This window comes from Anomaloglossus baeobatrachus, chromosome 4 (genome assembly GCF_048569485.1).
Source record: "Anomaloglossus baeobatrachus isolate aAnoBae1 chromosome 4, aAnoBae1.hap1, whole genome shotgun sequence".
Classification (NCBI taxonomy): Eukaryota; Metazoa; Chordata; class Amphibia; order Anura; family Aromobatidae; genus Anomaloglossus; species Anomaloglossus baeobatrachus.
Window position 1 is genome coordinate 614,379,009 of NC_134356.1, and position 14,740 is coordinate 614,393,748.

The 14,740-nt window shown below is 49.5% G+C and overlaps 1 protein-coding gene across 3 annotated transcripts in view; it reads left to right on the forward strand.

The window, feature by feature from the left end:
- The window catches only part of LOC142304154 (zinc metalloproteinase-disintegrin-like MTP4), a 115,012-nt gene that overhangs the window by 62,470 nt on the left and 37,802 nt on the right, over positions 1-14,740 (forward strand). For all 3 annotated transcript variants that reach the window (XM_075346245.1, XM_075346246.1, XM_075346247.1), the window contains 2 exons: positions 9,057-9,226; positions 11,283-11,367. In XM_075346245.1, coding sequence (XP_075202360.1) covers positions 9,057-9,226; positions 11,283-11,367 — 255 coding nt within the window. The remainder of the gene's footprint in view (positions 1-9,056; positions 9,227-11,282; positions 11,368-14,740) is intronic.

Below are 14,740 nucleotides of genomic sequence, written 5' to 3' on the forward strand. Positions count from 1 at the left end.
CACATAGCCCTCCATACAGAATAATGGGCCCCACATAGCCCTCTATACAGAATAATGAACCCCACATAGCCCTCCATATAGAATAATGGGCCCCATATAGCTCTCCATACAGAATAATGGACCCAACATAGTCCTCCATACAGTATAATGTGCCCCACATAGCCCTCCACATAGAATAATGTGACCCACAGAGTCCACTATACAGAATAATGGGCCCCACATTATCCTCCATACAGAATAATGGGCCTCACATAGCCCTCCATACAGTATAATGTGCCCCACATAGCCCTCCATACAGTATAATGTGCCCCACATAGCCCTCTATACAGAATCATGGGCCCCACACAGCCCTCTATACAGAATAATGGGCCCCACATTGTCCTCCATACAGAATAATGGGCCCCACATTGTCCTTCATACAGAATAATGGGCCCCACATAGCCCTCCATACAGAATAATGAGCCCCACATAGCCCTCCATATAGAATAATGGGCCCCATATAGCCCTCCATACAGAATAATGTGCCCCACATAGCCCTCCTGTCACGGCCGGGCGGTCGGGCAGACCCAGGAGGTGGATCCACTGGACCGAACTCTCTGAGATGGTGGTAGGGAGTCCGGCAGCTGAAGCACTGATGGGTAGTAGAACAGTCCGTGCAAGTGAAGGCAGCGGAGGAGTCCCAGGGACCACGGAGTCACAGAAGGTGGTCTTGGTGACGTAGCTCAGGTTCGGAGGCCGAGGTGATATCAGGCGGGGTCCGGAACCTCTGGAGCAAGATGACGGGTCACCGCAGGGATCCGGGATGGTACGGAATGTCAGATGGCAGACGGACAGCGTGCGGGGATCAGGACACGGCAGACTGGATGGCGAGGCAGGTACGGCTCTACAAAGACAGATAGGTGAGTACAGGCACATAAACACCAAGAGACCTGACTCCTAGCTCAGGGAACACGAAGATCAGGCCCCGCCCCCTTGGACAATGACCCCCTATATACCCTGTACCTGTGCAACCTCATTTCCTGTTAATGGACGCTGGCCCTTTAAGAAAGGGTCAGTGACCGCGCGCGCGCCCTAATGCGCATGCGCGCCGCCCGGGTGCCAGAAGCCAGGGAAGGAGGCTGCGAGGAGGACGCAGGGGAGCCGGCCAGGTCCAGGGAAGCTGTCGGGCGCCGGGATCGGGGGCCCGGAGCCCTGGGACGGACGGAATCCGGTGACTGGGGAGCGGAGAGCGTGGCAGGTGAGCCGGGGAACGGGGGTGAGGACCCGGGGAGCGTGACAGTACCCCCCCCCCCCACGCCCCCCTCCCCGCAACCGGGACATGAAGGCACGGATAAGAGGAGTGCCCACGTTCTCCCTGGGCTCCCAAGACCTATCCTCAGGACCATACCCCTCCCAGTCCACCAGGAAGAACTGTCGACCTCGTACGGTCTTCATGGCCACGATATCCCTTACCGCATAGATGTCATCATCGGCAATAGGAGGAGGGGCCGGACTGGCAGCAGCGGAGAAGGGACCAAGGACAACCGGCTTGAGCAGAGAGACGTGGAATGAGTTGGGTATCCTCATCGTGGCCGGGAGCTGTAGCTTGTAGGATACCTCATTGATCTTGCTGAGGACCTTAAACGGCCCGATGTAGCGAGGACCCAGCTTGTAGGAAGGTATCTTCAATCGGATGTACTGGGAAGCAAGCCAGACCAGGTCACCAGGAGAGAAACACGGAGGATCCAGACGTCTCTTGTCAGCGTGTTTCTTCATCCGCTGGGAAGCGCGCCCAAGGGACGCTTTGACAGAGTCCCAAATGGTAGCAAAGTCACGAACTGCAGTATCAGCAGCCGGGACATCCGATGAAGGGGATATAGGCAATGGGACGGCGGGCTGGAGTCCGTAAACAACATGGAAGGGAGATTCGGAGGATGACTCACTGACGTGGTGGTTATGGGAGAATTCAGCCCAAGGCAGAAGCGAGGACCAGTCGTCGTGATGGGCGTTGACATAGTGACGTAGGTATGAGGTCACGATTTGATTGACCCTCTCCACTTGGCCGTTAGACTGAGGATGGTAAGAAGAAGAAAAGTCCAGAGTCACTCCCAGATGTTTGCATAGAGCCCTCCAGAAGCGGGAGGTGAACTGAGTTCCTCTGTCGGACACTATGTGGGATGGAAAGCCATGCAAGCGGAAGATGTGATGTATATAGGCTTCCGCGAGTTCCTGAGCAGAGGGCAGTCCGGCCATAGGAACGAAGTGGGCCATTTTGGAGAATCGATCAACCACGACCCATATGACTGTGTGCCCGGAGGATAATGGCAAGTCCGTAATAAAGTCCATTGCTATGTGTTGCCACGGGACTGAGGGTATCGGTAAAGGCAGAAGACGGCCATGGGGCAAGTGTTTGGGCGTCTTGTTCCTGGCACAGGAGGAGCAGGCAGAGACAAAAGCAGCGACGTCCGTGCGAAGGGATGGCCACCAGTAATGGCGTACAATCGCACCCCATGTTCTCTTCTGACCAGCATGCCCGGCTGTTTTTGAGGCATGACCCCAGTGTAACACTTTTTGCCTGTCGGTATCGGAGACATAGGTCTTCCCGGGCGGTATCTGGGCTAGGGTAACAGGGGCCACCGGAATGATGTTGCTAGGACAGATGATGGGTTGGGTAGTCTCTTCCTCCTGCTCCATGGGCATGAAAGACCTGGACAAGGCATCAGCGCGTACATTCTTGTCCGCGGGTCGGAAGTGAAGCTGAAAGTCGAACCTGGCAAAGAATAAGGACCACCTGGCTTGCCGTGGGTTCAGTCGCTGAGCGGACCGCAGGTATTCTAGGTTCTTGTGGTCCGTGTAGATGATCACGGGATACACTGCACCTTCCAGGAGGTAGCGCCATTCCTCCAGTGCCAGTTTGACTGCCAAGAGCTCTCGGTCCCCGATGGTATAGTTGCGTTCAGGCGCTGAGAAGCCCTTGGAGAAGAATCCGCAAGTCACCATCTTCCCGGAGGAGGACTTCTGCATGAGCACTGCTCCGGCTCCTGAGGAGGAGGCATCCACCTCCAAGGTGAACTGGCGGTTCAACTCCGGACGGTGAAGTACAGGCGAGGAAGCAAAAGCCCGCTTCAAAGAGCCAAACGCGGCGTCGGCCGCAGACGACCAGTCCTTTGGATTTGCCTCTTTCTTAGTCAATGCGGAAAGTGGAGCAGTCAGAGCAGAGAAGTGAGGGACGAATTGGCGGTAGTAGTTGGCGAATCCCAGGAAGCGTTGGATTGCCTTCAGTCCAGAAGGGGGAGGCCAGTTGAGAATGGCGGAGACCTTCTTGGGATCCATCTGCAGTCCAGTCTCAGAGATGATGTACCCCAGAAAGGGGAGAGAAGACTGCTCAAAGACACACTTCTCATACTTTGCGTACAGACGGTTCTCTCTTAGTCGTCGTAGAACCAGCTGTACGTGCTCTCTGTGGGTTGGGAGGTCCGGAGAGAAGACAAGGATGTCATCTAGATATACTACCACACAGGTGTAGAGGAGGTCTCGGAACACGTCGTTCACCAGTTCTTGGAAGACGGCAGGGGCGTTACACAGGCCGAAGGGCATCACGCAGTACTCATAATGTCCATCGCGCGTATTAAACGCGGTCTTCCATTCGTCACCAGAGCGGATGCGCACCAGATTGTAAGCACCCCGAAGATCCAGCTTGGTGAACAGACGAGCTCCTCTAAGCCGGTCAAACAATTCGGGGATGAGCGGCAGAGGGTACTTGTTCTTAACAGTGATCTGATTCAGACCCCGGTAGTCGATGCAGGGACGTAAATCGCCCTCTTTTTTCTTGACAAAGAAGAAACCTGCTCCAGCAGGAGAGGAGGATCTCCGAATGAATCCCCTAGCCAGGCTCTCTGAGATGTAAGTCGACATAGCCCTTGTTTCGGCTGGAGATAAAGGATATATCCGTCCTCGTGGTGGCGTTGTTCCAGGGAGCAGGTCGATGGCACAATCGTAGGGGCGATGTGGCGGCAGTACCTCGGATTCTTTTTTATCAAAGACATCAGCAAAGGACCAATAAGCCGAGGGCAGCCCCGGTAGGTTCTCAGGAACCGGAGGTCGTCGGATGGGTTGTGTGGATTTTAGGCATCTCTCATGACACGAAGCACCCCAGCGGGTGATTTCGCCAGTGCCCCAGCTGACTGATGGTTCGTGAGTCCGTAACCATGGAAGGCCCAGCAGGATCTGATGGGACATGTGCGGAAGGACGTAGAAGGCGATGTTCTCGGTGTGAAGAGCACCGATGCGCAGTTCAACCGGCCTGGTGGTCCAGGAGATGGTGTCAGAAAGGGGTCTCCCATCCACAGAGGCAATCACCAGGGGCTTGTTGAGTGGGATAACAGGCACCTGGTATTTGTCCACGGTGGCTTGCTGGATGAAATTGCCTGCTGCCCCGGAATCAAGATAGGCCTCAGCCGTGAACCGCGTCTCTCCCGTTGTCACTTGCACGGTCCATGTGACCGGATCAGAGAGAGTCCCAGCACCTAGGGTGGCCTCTCCTACCAACCCTAGGCTTTGGAGTTTCCCGGCCTTTCCGGACAGGAACGGAGGAGGTGTGTGCCCTCACCGCAGTAAAAGCAGAGACCCTGGGCAAGCCGCTCTGCTCTACGTTGTGCAGACTGACGGACTCGGTCAATCTGCATGGGCTCGTGGACGGGACTCCCAGCTGTTGATGACTGAGGTACGGAGGGCTTCTGAGGAGGAGATGAATGCCGTAACGGGCGTCTCTCACGAGATAGCTCTTTGGAGCGCTCCTGAAAACGTATGTCCACACGAGTTGCTAGAGCAATCAGGGCATCTAGGGTGGAGGGCACGTCCCGACCCGCCAACTCATCCTTGATGCGACTCGAGAGTCCCTCCCAGAAGGCGGCTGTTAGGGCCTCATTATTCCACCCGAGTTCTGAAGCCAAAGTGCGAAAACGGATGGCGTATTGGCCCACCGTCAGTGTTCCTTGACGTAGGCGGAGGAGTGATGAAGCAGAGGCAGAAGCGCGTCCCGGCTCGTCAAAGGTGCTGCGGAATGCCTGCAGGAACTGTTGAAGATCCTTGGTCATGGGGTCCTCCTTCTCCCACAAGGGGTTCATCCACGCCAGCGCCTCGCCCTCTAGGTGGGACATTATAAAGGCGACCTTGGCTTGGTCGGAGGCGAACAGATGTGGCAGCTGCGTGAAATGAAGGGAACATTGATTTATGAAGCCCCTGCAGGTCTTGGGATCTCCAGCATAACGAGGAGGTGACGCCAAACGGAGTCGGGAAGCATCTGACGAGGTTGCCACTGGTGCGGGGGCCATGGCTTGCCTGGCGGGGGACCTGGGTGCCGCAGGCGTCATTGATGCTTGTAATGTGTACAGGCGGGTGTCCACGGAGGTCATGAATTGCAGCATGCGGGTCTGGACTTCACGCTGGCGTTGGAGTTCCTCTTGCAGAGCCATTAGTGCTGCAGCGGGATCCATGGCCTGATCTTACTGTCACGGCCGGGCGGTCGGGCAGACCCAGGAGGTGGATCCACTGGACCGAACTCTCTGAGATGGTGGTAGGGAGTCCGGCAGCTGAAGCACTGATGGGTAGTAGAACAGTCCGTGCAAGTGAAGGCAGCGGAGGAGTCCCAGGGACCACGGAGTCACAGAAGGTGGTCTTGGTGACGTAGCTCAGGTTCGGAGGCCGAGGTGATATCAGGCGGGGTCCGGAACCTCTGGAGCAAGATGACGGGTCACCGCAGGGATCCGGGATGGTACGGACTGTCAGATGGCAGACGGACAGCGTGCGGGGATCAGGACACGGCAGACTGGATGGCGAGGCAGGTACGGCTCTACAAAGACAGATAGGTGAGTACAGGCACATAAACACCAAGAGACCTGACTCCTAGCTCAGGGAACACGAAGATCAGGCCCCGCCCCCTTGGACAATGACCCCCTATATACCCTGTACCTGTGCAACCTCATTTCCTGTTAATGGACGCTGGCCCTTTAAGAAAGGGTCAGTGACCGCGCGCGCGCCCTAATGCGCATGCGCGCCGCCCGGGTGCCAGAAGCCAGGGAAGGAGGCTGCGAGGAGGACGCAGGGGAGCCGGCCAGGTCCAGGGAAGCTGTCGGGCGCCGGGATCGGGGGCCCGGAGCCCTGGGACGGACGGAATCCGGTGACTGGGGAGCGGAGAGCGTGGCAGGTGAGCCGGGGAACGGGGGTGAGGACCCGGGGAGCGTGACACCTCCATACAGAATAATGTGCCCCACATAGCCCTCCATACAGAATAATGTGCCCCACATAGCCCTCCATACAGAATAATGGGCCCCACATAGCTCTCCATACAGTATAATGTGCCCCACATAGCCCTCCATACAGAATAATGGGCCCCACATAGCCCTCTATACAGAATAATGAACCCCACATAGCCCTCCATATAGAATAATGGGCCCCATATAGCTCTCCATACAGAATAATGGACCCCACATAGTCCTCCATACAGTATAATGTGCCCCACATAGCCCTCCATATAGAATAATGTGACCCACAGAGTCCACTATACAGAATAATGGGCCCCACATTATCCTCCATACAGAATAATGGGCCTCACATAGCCCTCCATACAGTATAATGTGCCCCACATAGCCCTCCATACAGTAAAATGTGCCCCACATAGCCCTCTATACAGAATCATGGGCCCCACACAGCCCTCCAGACAGAATTATGGGTCACATATTTTTATTTTTTCCTTTTGGAGTCAATGGAAAAGGATACATGTAGGAATATGTCTGCCATACGTTTAAAGATCAGATTTAAAAAAAAACTAGGAGGAAAAATTTCCACACCCAGTTGAACCTCCCATAAAACTACAACTTTCCTCCTGACATCATTTGCTTTTCTTTTTAAGTCACTTTTCTTTTTTTGTCTTTGTGGCCATTTTTTCTGCTACATTTTTTTATGCCAAATTCTTTGAAATGGTGTATGCATTTTATTCGTTTTGCGTAAACTTAAAAAATGGACTTTACATTGTTATGTGACATTTTCTACAACTCTTTAGTGGAAAAAAATAAATCGCAAAATTTATACTAAAATATCTGTTGTACAAAAAAATCACTCCAGGAAGGGGGGACATTTACAACGAATTTTGCAACTTTTCGAGAAGTTGCAAATGTTCAATTAACCAAAAACACCTGGAAACTCCAAACGTCACCAACAAAGGTAAATGAAAAAAAATGAAAAAAGGCAAAAACATACAGTATAACATAGACTTTGAAAAAGATGCAAATTAAAAGACATATTAGGGACAAATGAAAAACATATCAAAAATATCAACAAGTAGATAAGAAATAGACGCAAGTGCAATAACAAATCAGGCAAAACCATAAACATTTTTCTTTAAACTTGTGCAAACGGATGACAATATGTTAAATGCATATACACTGTGTGCAGAATTATTAGGCAAGTTGTATTTTAGAGGATTTTTTTTTATATTATTGATCAACAACTATGTTCTCAATCAACCCAAAAGACTCATAAATATCAAAGCTTAATATTTTTGGAAGTTGGAGAGGGTTCTTTTTTAGATTTGGCTATCTTAGGAGGATATCTGTTTGTGCAGGTAATTATTACTGTGCAGAATTATTAGGCAACTTAATAAAAACCAAATGTATTCCCATCTCACTTGTTTATTTTCACCAGGTAAACCAATATAACTGCACAAAATTTAGAAATAAACATTTCTGACATGCAAAAACAAAACCCCCAAAAAATAATGACCAATATAGTCACTTTTCTTTATGATGACACTCAACAGCCTCCCATCCATAGATTCTGTCAGTTGCTTGATCTGTTTACAATCAACATTGCATGCAGCAGCCACCACAGCCTCCAGACACTGTTCCGAAAGGTGTACTGTTTTCCCTCCCTGTAGATCTTACATTTTATGAGGGACCACAGATTCTCTATGGGGTTCAGATCAGGTGAACAAGGGGGACATGTCATTGTTTTTTCATCTTTTAGACCTTTACTAGCTGTGGAGTAGTTGGATGCATGTGATGGAGCATTGTCCTGCATGAAAATCATGTTTTTCTTGAAAGATACCGACTTCTTCCTGTACCACTGCTTGAAGAAGTTGTCTTCCAGAAACTGGCAGTAGGTCTGGGAGTTGAGCTTCACTCCATCCTGAACCCGAAAAGGTCCCACAAGTTCATCTTTGATGATACCAGTCCATACCAGTACCCCACCTCCACCTTTCTGGCATCTGAGTCGGAGTGGAGCTCTCTGCCCTTTACTGATCAGCCTCTGGCCCATCCATCTGGCCCATCCATCTGGCCCATCAAGAGTCACTCTCATTTCATCAGTCAGTAAACCTTTGAAAAATCAGTCTTCAGATATTTCTTGGCCCAGTCTTGACGTTTTATCTTATGTTTCTTGTTCAAAGGAGGTGGTTTTTCAGCCTTCCTTACCTTGGCCATGTCCCTGAGTATGGCACACCTTGTGCTTTTTGATACCCCAGTAACGTTGCAGCTATGAAATATGGCTAAACTGGTGTCAAATGGCATCTTGGCAGCTTCATGCTTGATTTTCCTCAATTCATCGGCAGTTATTTTGCGCCTTTTTTGCCCAATATGCTTCTTGCGACCCTGTTGGCTATTTGCCATGAAACGCTTGATTGTTCAGTGATCACGCTTCAAAAGTTTGGCAATTTCAAGACTGCTGCATCCTTCTGCAAGACATCTCACAGTTTTGGATTTTTCAGATTTTGTCAAATCTCTCTTCTGACCTATTTTGCCAAAGGAAAGGAAGTTGCCTAATAATTAAGCACCCCTTATATAGGGTGTTGATGTCATTACACCACACCCCTCCTCATTACAGAGATGCACATCACCTGATTTACTTAATTGGTAGTTGGCTCTCAAGCCTATACAGCTTGGAGTAGGACGACATGTATAGAAAGTATCATGTGATCAAAATACTCATTTGCCTAATAATTCTGCACACAGTGTATAAAAAGTAGACGGATGCATTGGAATTATATTTGTGCCTATTTCCTAACATATACTTTTAATCATTAGGCATATAAACCCCTAAATATTTTTGTGGCTTTAATCGGATTGGATATTTGGGACTCTAGAGACCAGATTGAAGTCGTTGCCGACTCCGGCGTCACTCTAAACCGCTTCTCTGAGTGGAGGAAGACACAGTTATTGCCCAGAAAACCAAATGACAATGCTCAGCTCCTCACGTAAGTTTTTGTACAAAATATCTAAATAATACTGTATCTCAGAAAATTTTGAGAAAGCAGTGTTCTCTGTAGGTTGTGAAAATGTAGGGGGGTTAAGGGATAGGCCCACCCCTGCATTTGTACCTGGCGCACCACTCTCCTGTGTAGTAACTGTAAATGCCTTGTCTGTGTGACTTCGCCACCAGGTGGCAGTGTTGCTTTGGATATGTCCTGGCACCTGGGTCGGCAGTAGGAGGAGAATAGGGGTATATAAGGGAGAGACAGCTGGAGGAGGATAGGAAGAGGGACTAGGGAGATGGAGACGTAAGATGTCCCAAGAAACAGGTCCAGACCCTATGGGTCACCCCCACAGCTGCGACATGCGGGATCCGGGACAGATGGTGGAACCGTGTCCCCCACTTAGAGGGGTTTAGTCTGACAGTCGGGGGTCTAGCGTTGGTGCCTGCTGGTGGTAACAGGAGGAAGCCCTCACTCACAGAAAAGGTCAGTGCGCCTCCTGGTGGCGGGGTATGTCTTGATAGCCTGGTACGAAGGTGAGACCCCTGTACGGAAGCAGACCCCTGTGTGGACATGAAGTGGAGTGAGGGAAAAGAAGGACTTTAGACTGTAGATGTTGCCCAGGTGGCAGAGGACCAACTGCTGCAACTGTGTCATGTGAATAGGAGAAGAAACCACTGTGAGACATATACTGGTGCTGGCGAGATGCGGACCGAGGCTGTATCCCAGAAATAAAGTTGGAAGTGGTTAAGAAAGAACTGAACCTGAACTTTATTGTCTGAAGCAGAAAAGTGAATGTGTGACGCCTGAGACTGTTGCGGAGGTCTCCTGTTTTTGGTGCAAGGAAGGGGAGGTGAGGGGTTAACCACAGGTTGTGCTGTGACCTGTTGCTACCACAACTACTACACACTGCCTGCCCCGTGCCCTACATGACAAATGTGCAAAGCAAAGAGGCATGGAAGGGGTGAGTGTAGCTTAAAGTGTCAATGGGGGGGGGAATTTTAAAGAGAACCTTTCACTTCCTCAAAAAAACTTGATTTAATTACCTTATAAACAGAAAACTTCAAGCTCCACTGATTTTACCTCTTTTTTTCCATTTTGTGTTGCGTCGCTTCTTTGCAGAGATATTCACATTTGTTCTTTAGGCAAACTCTGCATTCTTTGGGGGCCAACACTTTCACCCCTCCTTCCCAGAAGCTGCCACTGACAGCTCGGTAAATTCTGATAGACTGCTAGGTCAGCTGTGAGTAGCAGCTTCTGGAAGAGAGGTGTGGAAGCGCACGGCCCCCAGAGAAGACTCTGAAGACACACCCAATTGGTTTGTAAGCAGAGATTTCACATAGTGCGCTCCAAGAACTTCAAATGTGAATATCTGCAATAGAGCGACACAGCATAAAACGGAAAATAGCGGCAGAATCAGGGGCGCTCGCAGATTTTTACCAGGTATTTAGCTTAATTATTTTTGAGAAAGTGACAAGCCCTCTTTAAGCAACAGATCAAGATCAATGTCTTTCAGGAAGGGAGTCTCTTAATGATGCGCGAGTTTCGAAACACTCGGATTCACGATACTCATAACGAGTACTGTCCAATACTCGCGTATTCATTTCGAATAGTGTGTGCAATGCAAGTCAATGGGGAAAAACTCGCAAAGTAACAAGTAAACCCAAATGCTGCAATATTCGGAATAGTACGGAATTTGGGTTACTCATTACATTGCGAGTATTCCCCATTGCCTTGCATTGCACATGCTATTCGAAATGAATACGCTAGTATTAGACAGTACTCGATACGAGTATTGTGAATCCGAGTATTTCGAAACTCGCTCATTATTAGTCTCTAAAAGATAGCAAGCATGAAGAACCAGCAGAAAAAGTTATGACATGAACAGATAAGGAAACATCATACAGTTCTAAAAAAAAAGAGTAAAAGAAGGCGAGAAGCGTCTCCTAATTTATATAATGTAGATTGTTTTTCAGAAGCAAATTGTTCTTTTTCTAGTCATTTCTAACATCTGCAGATGAGTAATTTGTGACAACGGTGTTCCCTTTGTGTTTCTCAGAAACATCGATTTTAGTGGCAGCACTGTGGGGCTGGCGTGGATTAGCACACTCTGTAGTGCTTCCAATTCTGCTGGTATTATTCAGGTGAGACACGCCGTATATTATCAGCCATGTATATAGCCAAAATACATTTAAATGAGGATATATTGTTAAGGTCCAGTCACACTAAGCAACTTACCAGCGATCCCAACAATGATAGGGATCGCTGGTAAGTTGCTAGGAGGTTGCTGGTGAGATGTCACACTGCGACGCTCCAGCGATCCCACCAGCAACCTGACCTGGCAGGGATCGCTGGAGCGTGGCTACACAAGTTGCTGGTGAGCTCACCAGCAACCAGTGACAAGCCCCCAGCGCCGCGTGGAAGATGCTGCGCTTGGTAACTAAGGTAAATATCGGGTAACCAACCCGATATTTACCTTGGTTACCACCACACGGAGCTACACGTGCAGAGAGCAGGGAGCAGCGCACACTGAGCGCTGGCTCCCTGCTCTCCTAGTTACAGCACACATTGAGTTAATTACCCGATGTGTGCTGCAGCTAAATGTGCACAGAGCAGGGAGCAGCGCACAATGCTTAGCGCTGGCTCCTTGCTCTCCTAGTTACAGCACACATCGGGTTAATTACCCAATGTGTGCTGCAGCTAAATGTGCACAGAGCAGGGAGCAGCACACACTGAGCGCTAGCTCCCTGCTCTCCTAGTTACAGCACACATCGGGTTAATTAACCCGATGTGTGCTGCAGCTACATGTGCACAGAGCAGGGAGCCGGCACTGACAGTGAGAGCTGCGGAGGCTGGTAACAAAGGTAAATATCGGGTAACCAAGGACAGGGCTTCTTGGTTACCCGATGTTTACATTGGTTACCAGCCTCCGCAGAAGCCGGCTCCTGCTGCCTGCACATTAGTTGTTGCTGTCTCGCTGTCACACACAGCGATGTGTGCTTCACAGCGGGACAGCAACAACTAAAAAATGGCCCAGGACATTCAGCAACAACCAACGACCTCACAGCAGGGGCCAGGTTGTTGCTGGATGTCACACACAGCAACATCGCTAGCAACGTCACAAAAGTTGTTCGTTAGCAGCGATGTTGCTAGCGATGTTGCTTAGTGTGACGGGGCCTTTAATCCCATCAAGGACATCGGCAAGGACTTCAAATACTGTGGATTCTGCCAATCAGCCAAATTTACTATTTAAATTACTGTATAAAATTTTTTTACCGTATACAGTGGAACCTTGGATTAAGAGTAACTTGGTTTGAGAGTGTTTTGCAAGACAAGCAAAGCTTTTTACAAATTGAGCAATGATTTGCAATAAGAGCAAATACTCACCGTGCACACTTCCGGTTCTGTCCTTTCACCGCGCTCTGGAGGTAACTTTCTGTACATATATACTGTTTACTGTATACAGAATACCATTGTACAGTACAGTATATACTATATAGCATGTTTATCAATTTGCATTTGTGGATACACTACTGCACTTTCTTTCTGCTAACCAGTAGAGCACATTGCTTGTACTGTATAATCTAATTGCCTGTGCAGTATTCCTACCCCACATTTGGCCTAGCTCTGCCCTTATTTTGGGGTGAATAGATTTGGGGTGTCTTTTTTTGTGTATTGTACTAGAATAAAGGTTGTCATATTTATACCTTTTTTTTCTCTATGGTACCTCCCGCACACCAACAATATTGTAAACTAACGTGCAGTTTAATTTGTTATATAGGTTTTTTTACTGTACAGTATTTTGTATTAGTGACTGTAATAATTTTATATGAATAAAGTACATTAGTTTGTATTACTGTAATCTAATATATAAAGCTGTGTGTATGTGTGTGTGTGTGTGTGTGTGTGTGTGGGTCCGCTAAAGGAACCCGCACCGTCGCATTTACAATCACGAAATTTTGCACAGACGCCTCATGTGACTCAGGGAACGTAATAGACTATGTTTGAACGGGAAAATTTAACCCCGCGCTTTACAGTTAGTCTCCAAAATCCTGCCTCCATTAATCTAAATGGAGCTGGGAGATACGGGCTATTAATAGCAACTGTCAGTGGTTGCTATAGGAACAAAATGAACTGTTAGTATAAGAAGCTTATGTGTGAGATAATAAGATGGGGAGACGGATAGAGAGAGACAGAGACAGAAAAAGACAGACAGACAGACAGAGACACAGACAGCCCGGCAAAGAGACAGCCCGGCAAAGAGACAGCCCGGCAAAGAGACAGCCCGGCAAAGAGACAGCCCGGCAAAGAGACAGCCCGGCAAAGTAACAGCCCGGCAAAGAGACAGCCGGGCAAAGAGACAGCCGGGCAAAGAGACAGCCGAGCAAAGACAGAAGGGGAAAGAGACAGAAGGGGAAAGAGACAGACGGGGAAAGAGACAGACGGGGAAAGAGACAGACGGGGAAAGAGACAGACGGGGAAAGAGACAGACGGGGAAAGAGACAGACGGGGAAAGAGACAGACGGGGAAAGAGACAGCCCTGGAAGGAGACAGCCCTGGAAAGAAACAGCCTGACAAAGACAGAAGGGGAAAGAGACAGAAGGGGAAAGAGACAGAAGGGGAAAGAGACAGAAGGGGAAAGAGACAGAAGGGGAAAGAGACAGAAGGGGAAATAGACAGCCGGGGAAGGAGACAGCCGGGGAAAGAGACAGACGGGGAAGGAGACAGACGGGGAAGGAGACAGACGGGGAAGGAGACAGACGGGGAAGGAGACAGACGGGGAAGGAGACAGCCCTGGAAGGAGACAGCCGGGAAACGAGACAGATGGAAAACGAGACAGCCGGGAAATGAGACAGCCGGGAAACGAGACAGACGGAAAACGAGACAGCCGGGAAATGAGACAGCTGGGAAACGAGACAGACGGAAAACGAGACAGCCGGGAAATGAGACAGCTGGGAAACGAGACAGACGGAAAACAAGACAGACGGGAAATGAGAGACAGGAAACGAGACAGACAGACAGACACAGAGAAAGAGAGAGACACAGAGATAGAGACACAGATAGAGAGAGAGACAGACAGAGACTGATACAGAGACAGACAGAGAAACTGATACAGACAGAGACAGACAGAGACAGACAGAAACTCGAAGAGAGATAGTTACTATCCCGGGCAACGCCCGGGTACTACAGCTAGTCTAATATATAAAGCTCAGTGTATGTGTGTCTGTGTGTCTGTGTGTCTGTGTGTCCGCTAAAGGAATCCGCACCGTCGCATTTACAATCACGAAATTTTGCACAGACCCCTCGTGACCCAGGGAATGTCGTAGACTATGTTTTGAGAAGAAAATTTAACCTCGCGTTTTACAGTTACTCTCCAAAAAACATGCCTACATTAAAGTAAATGGAGCCTGGAACTACTGGTTTTAATAGCAGAGACGGATAGAGAGACAGATACAGAGAGACAGACAAAGAGAGACAGAGAGATACAGACAGACAGATGGTGAAAGAGACAGACAA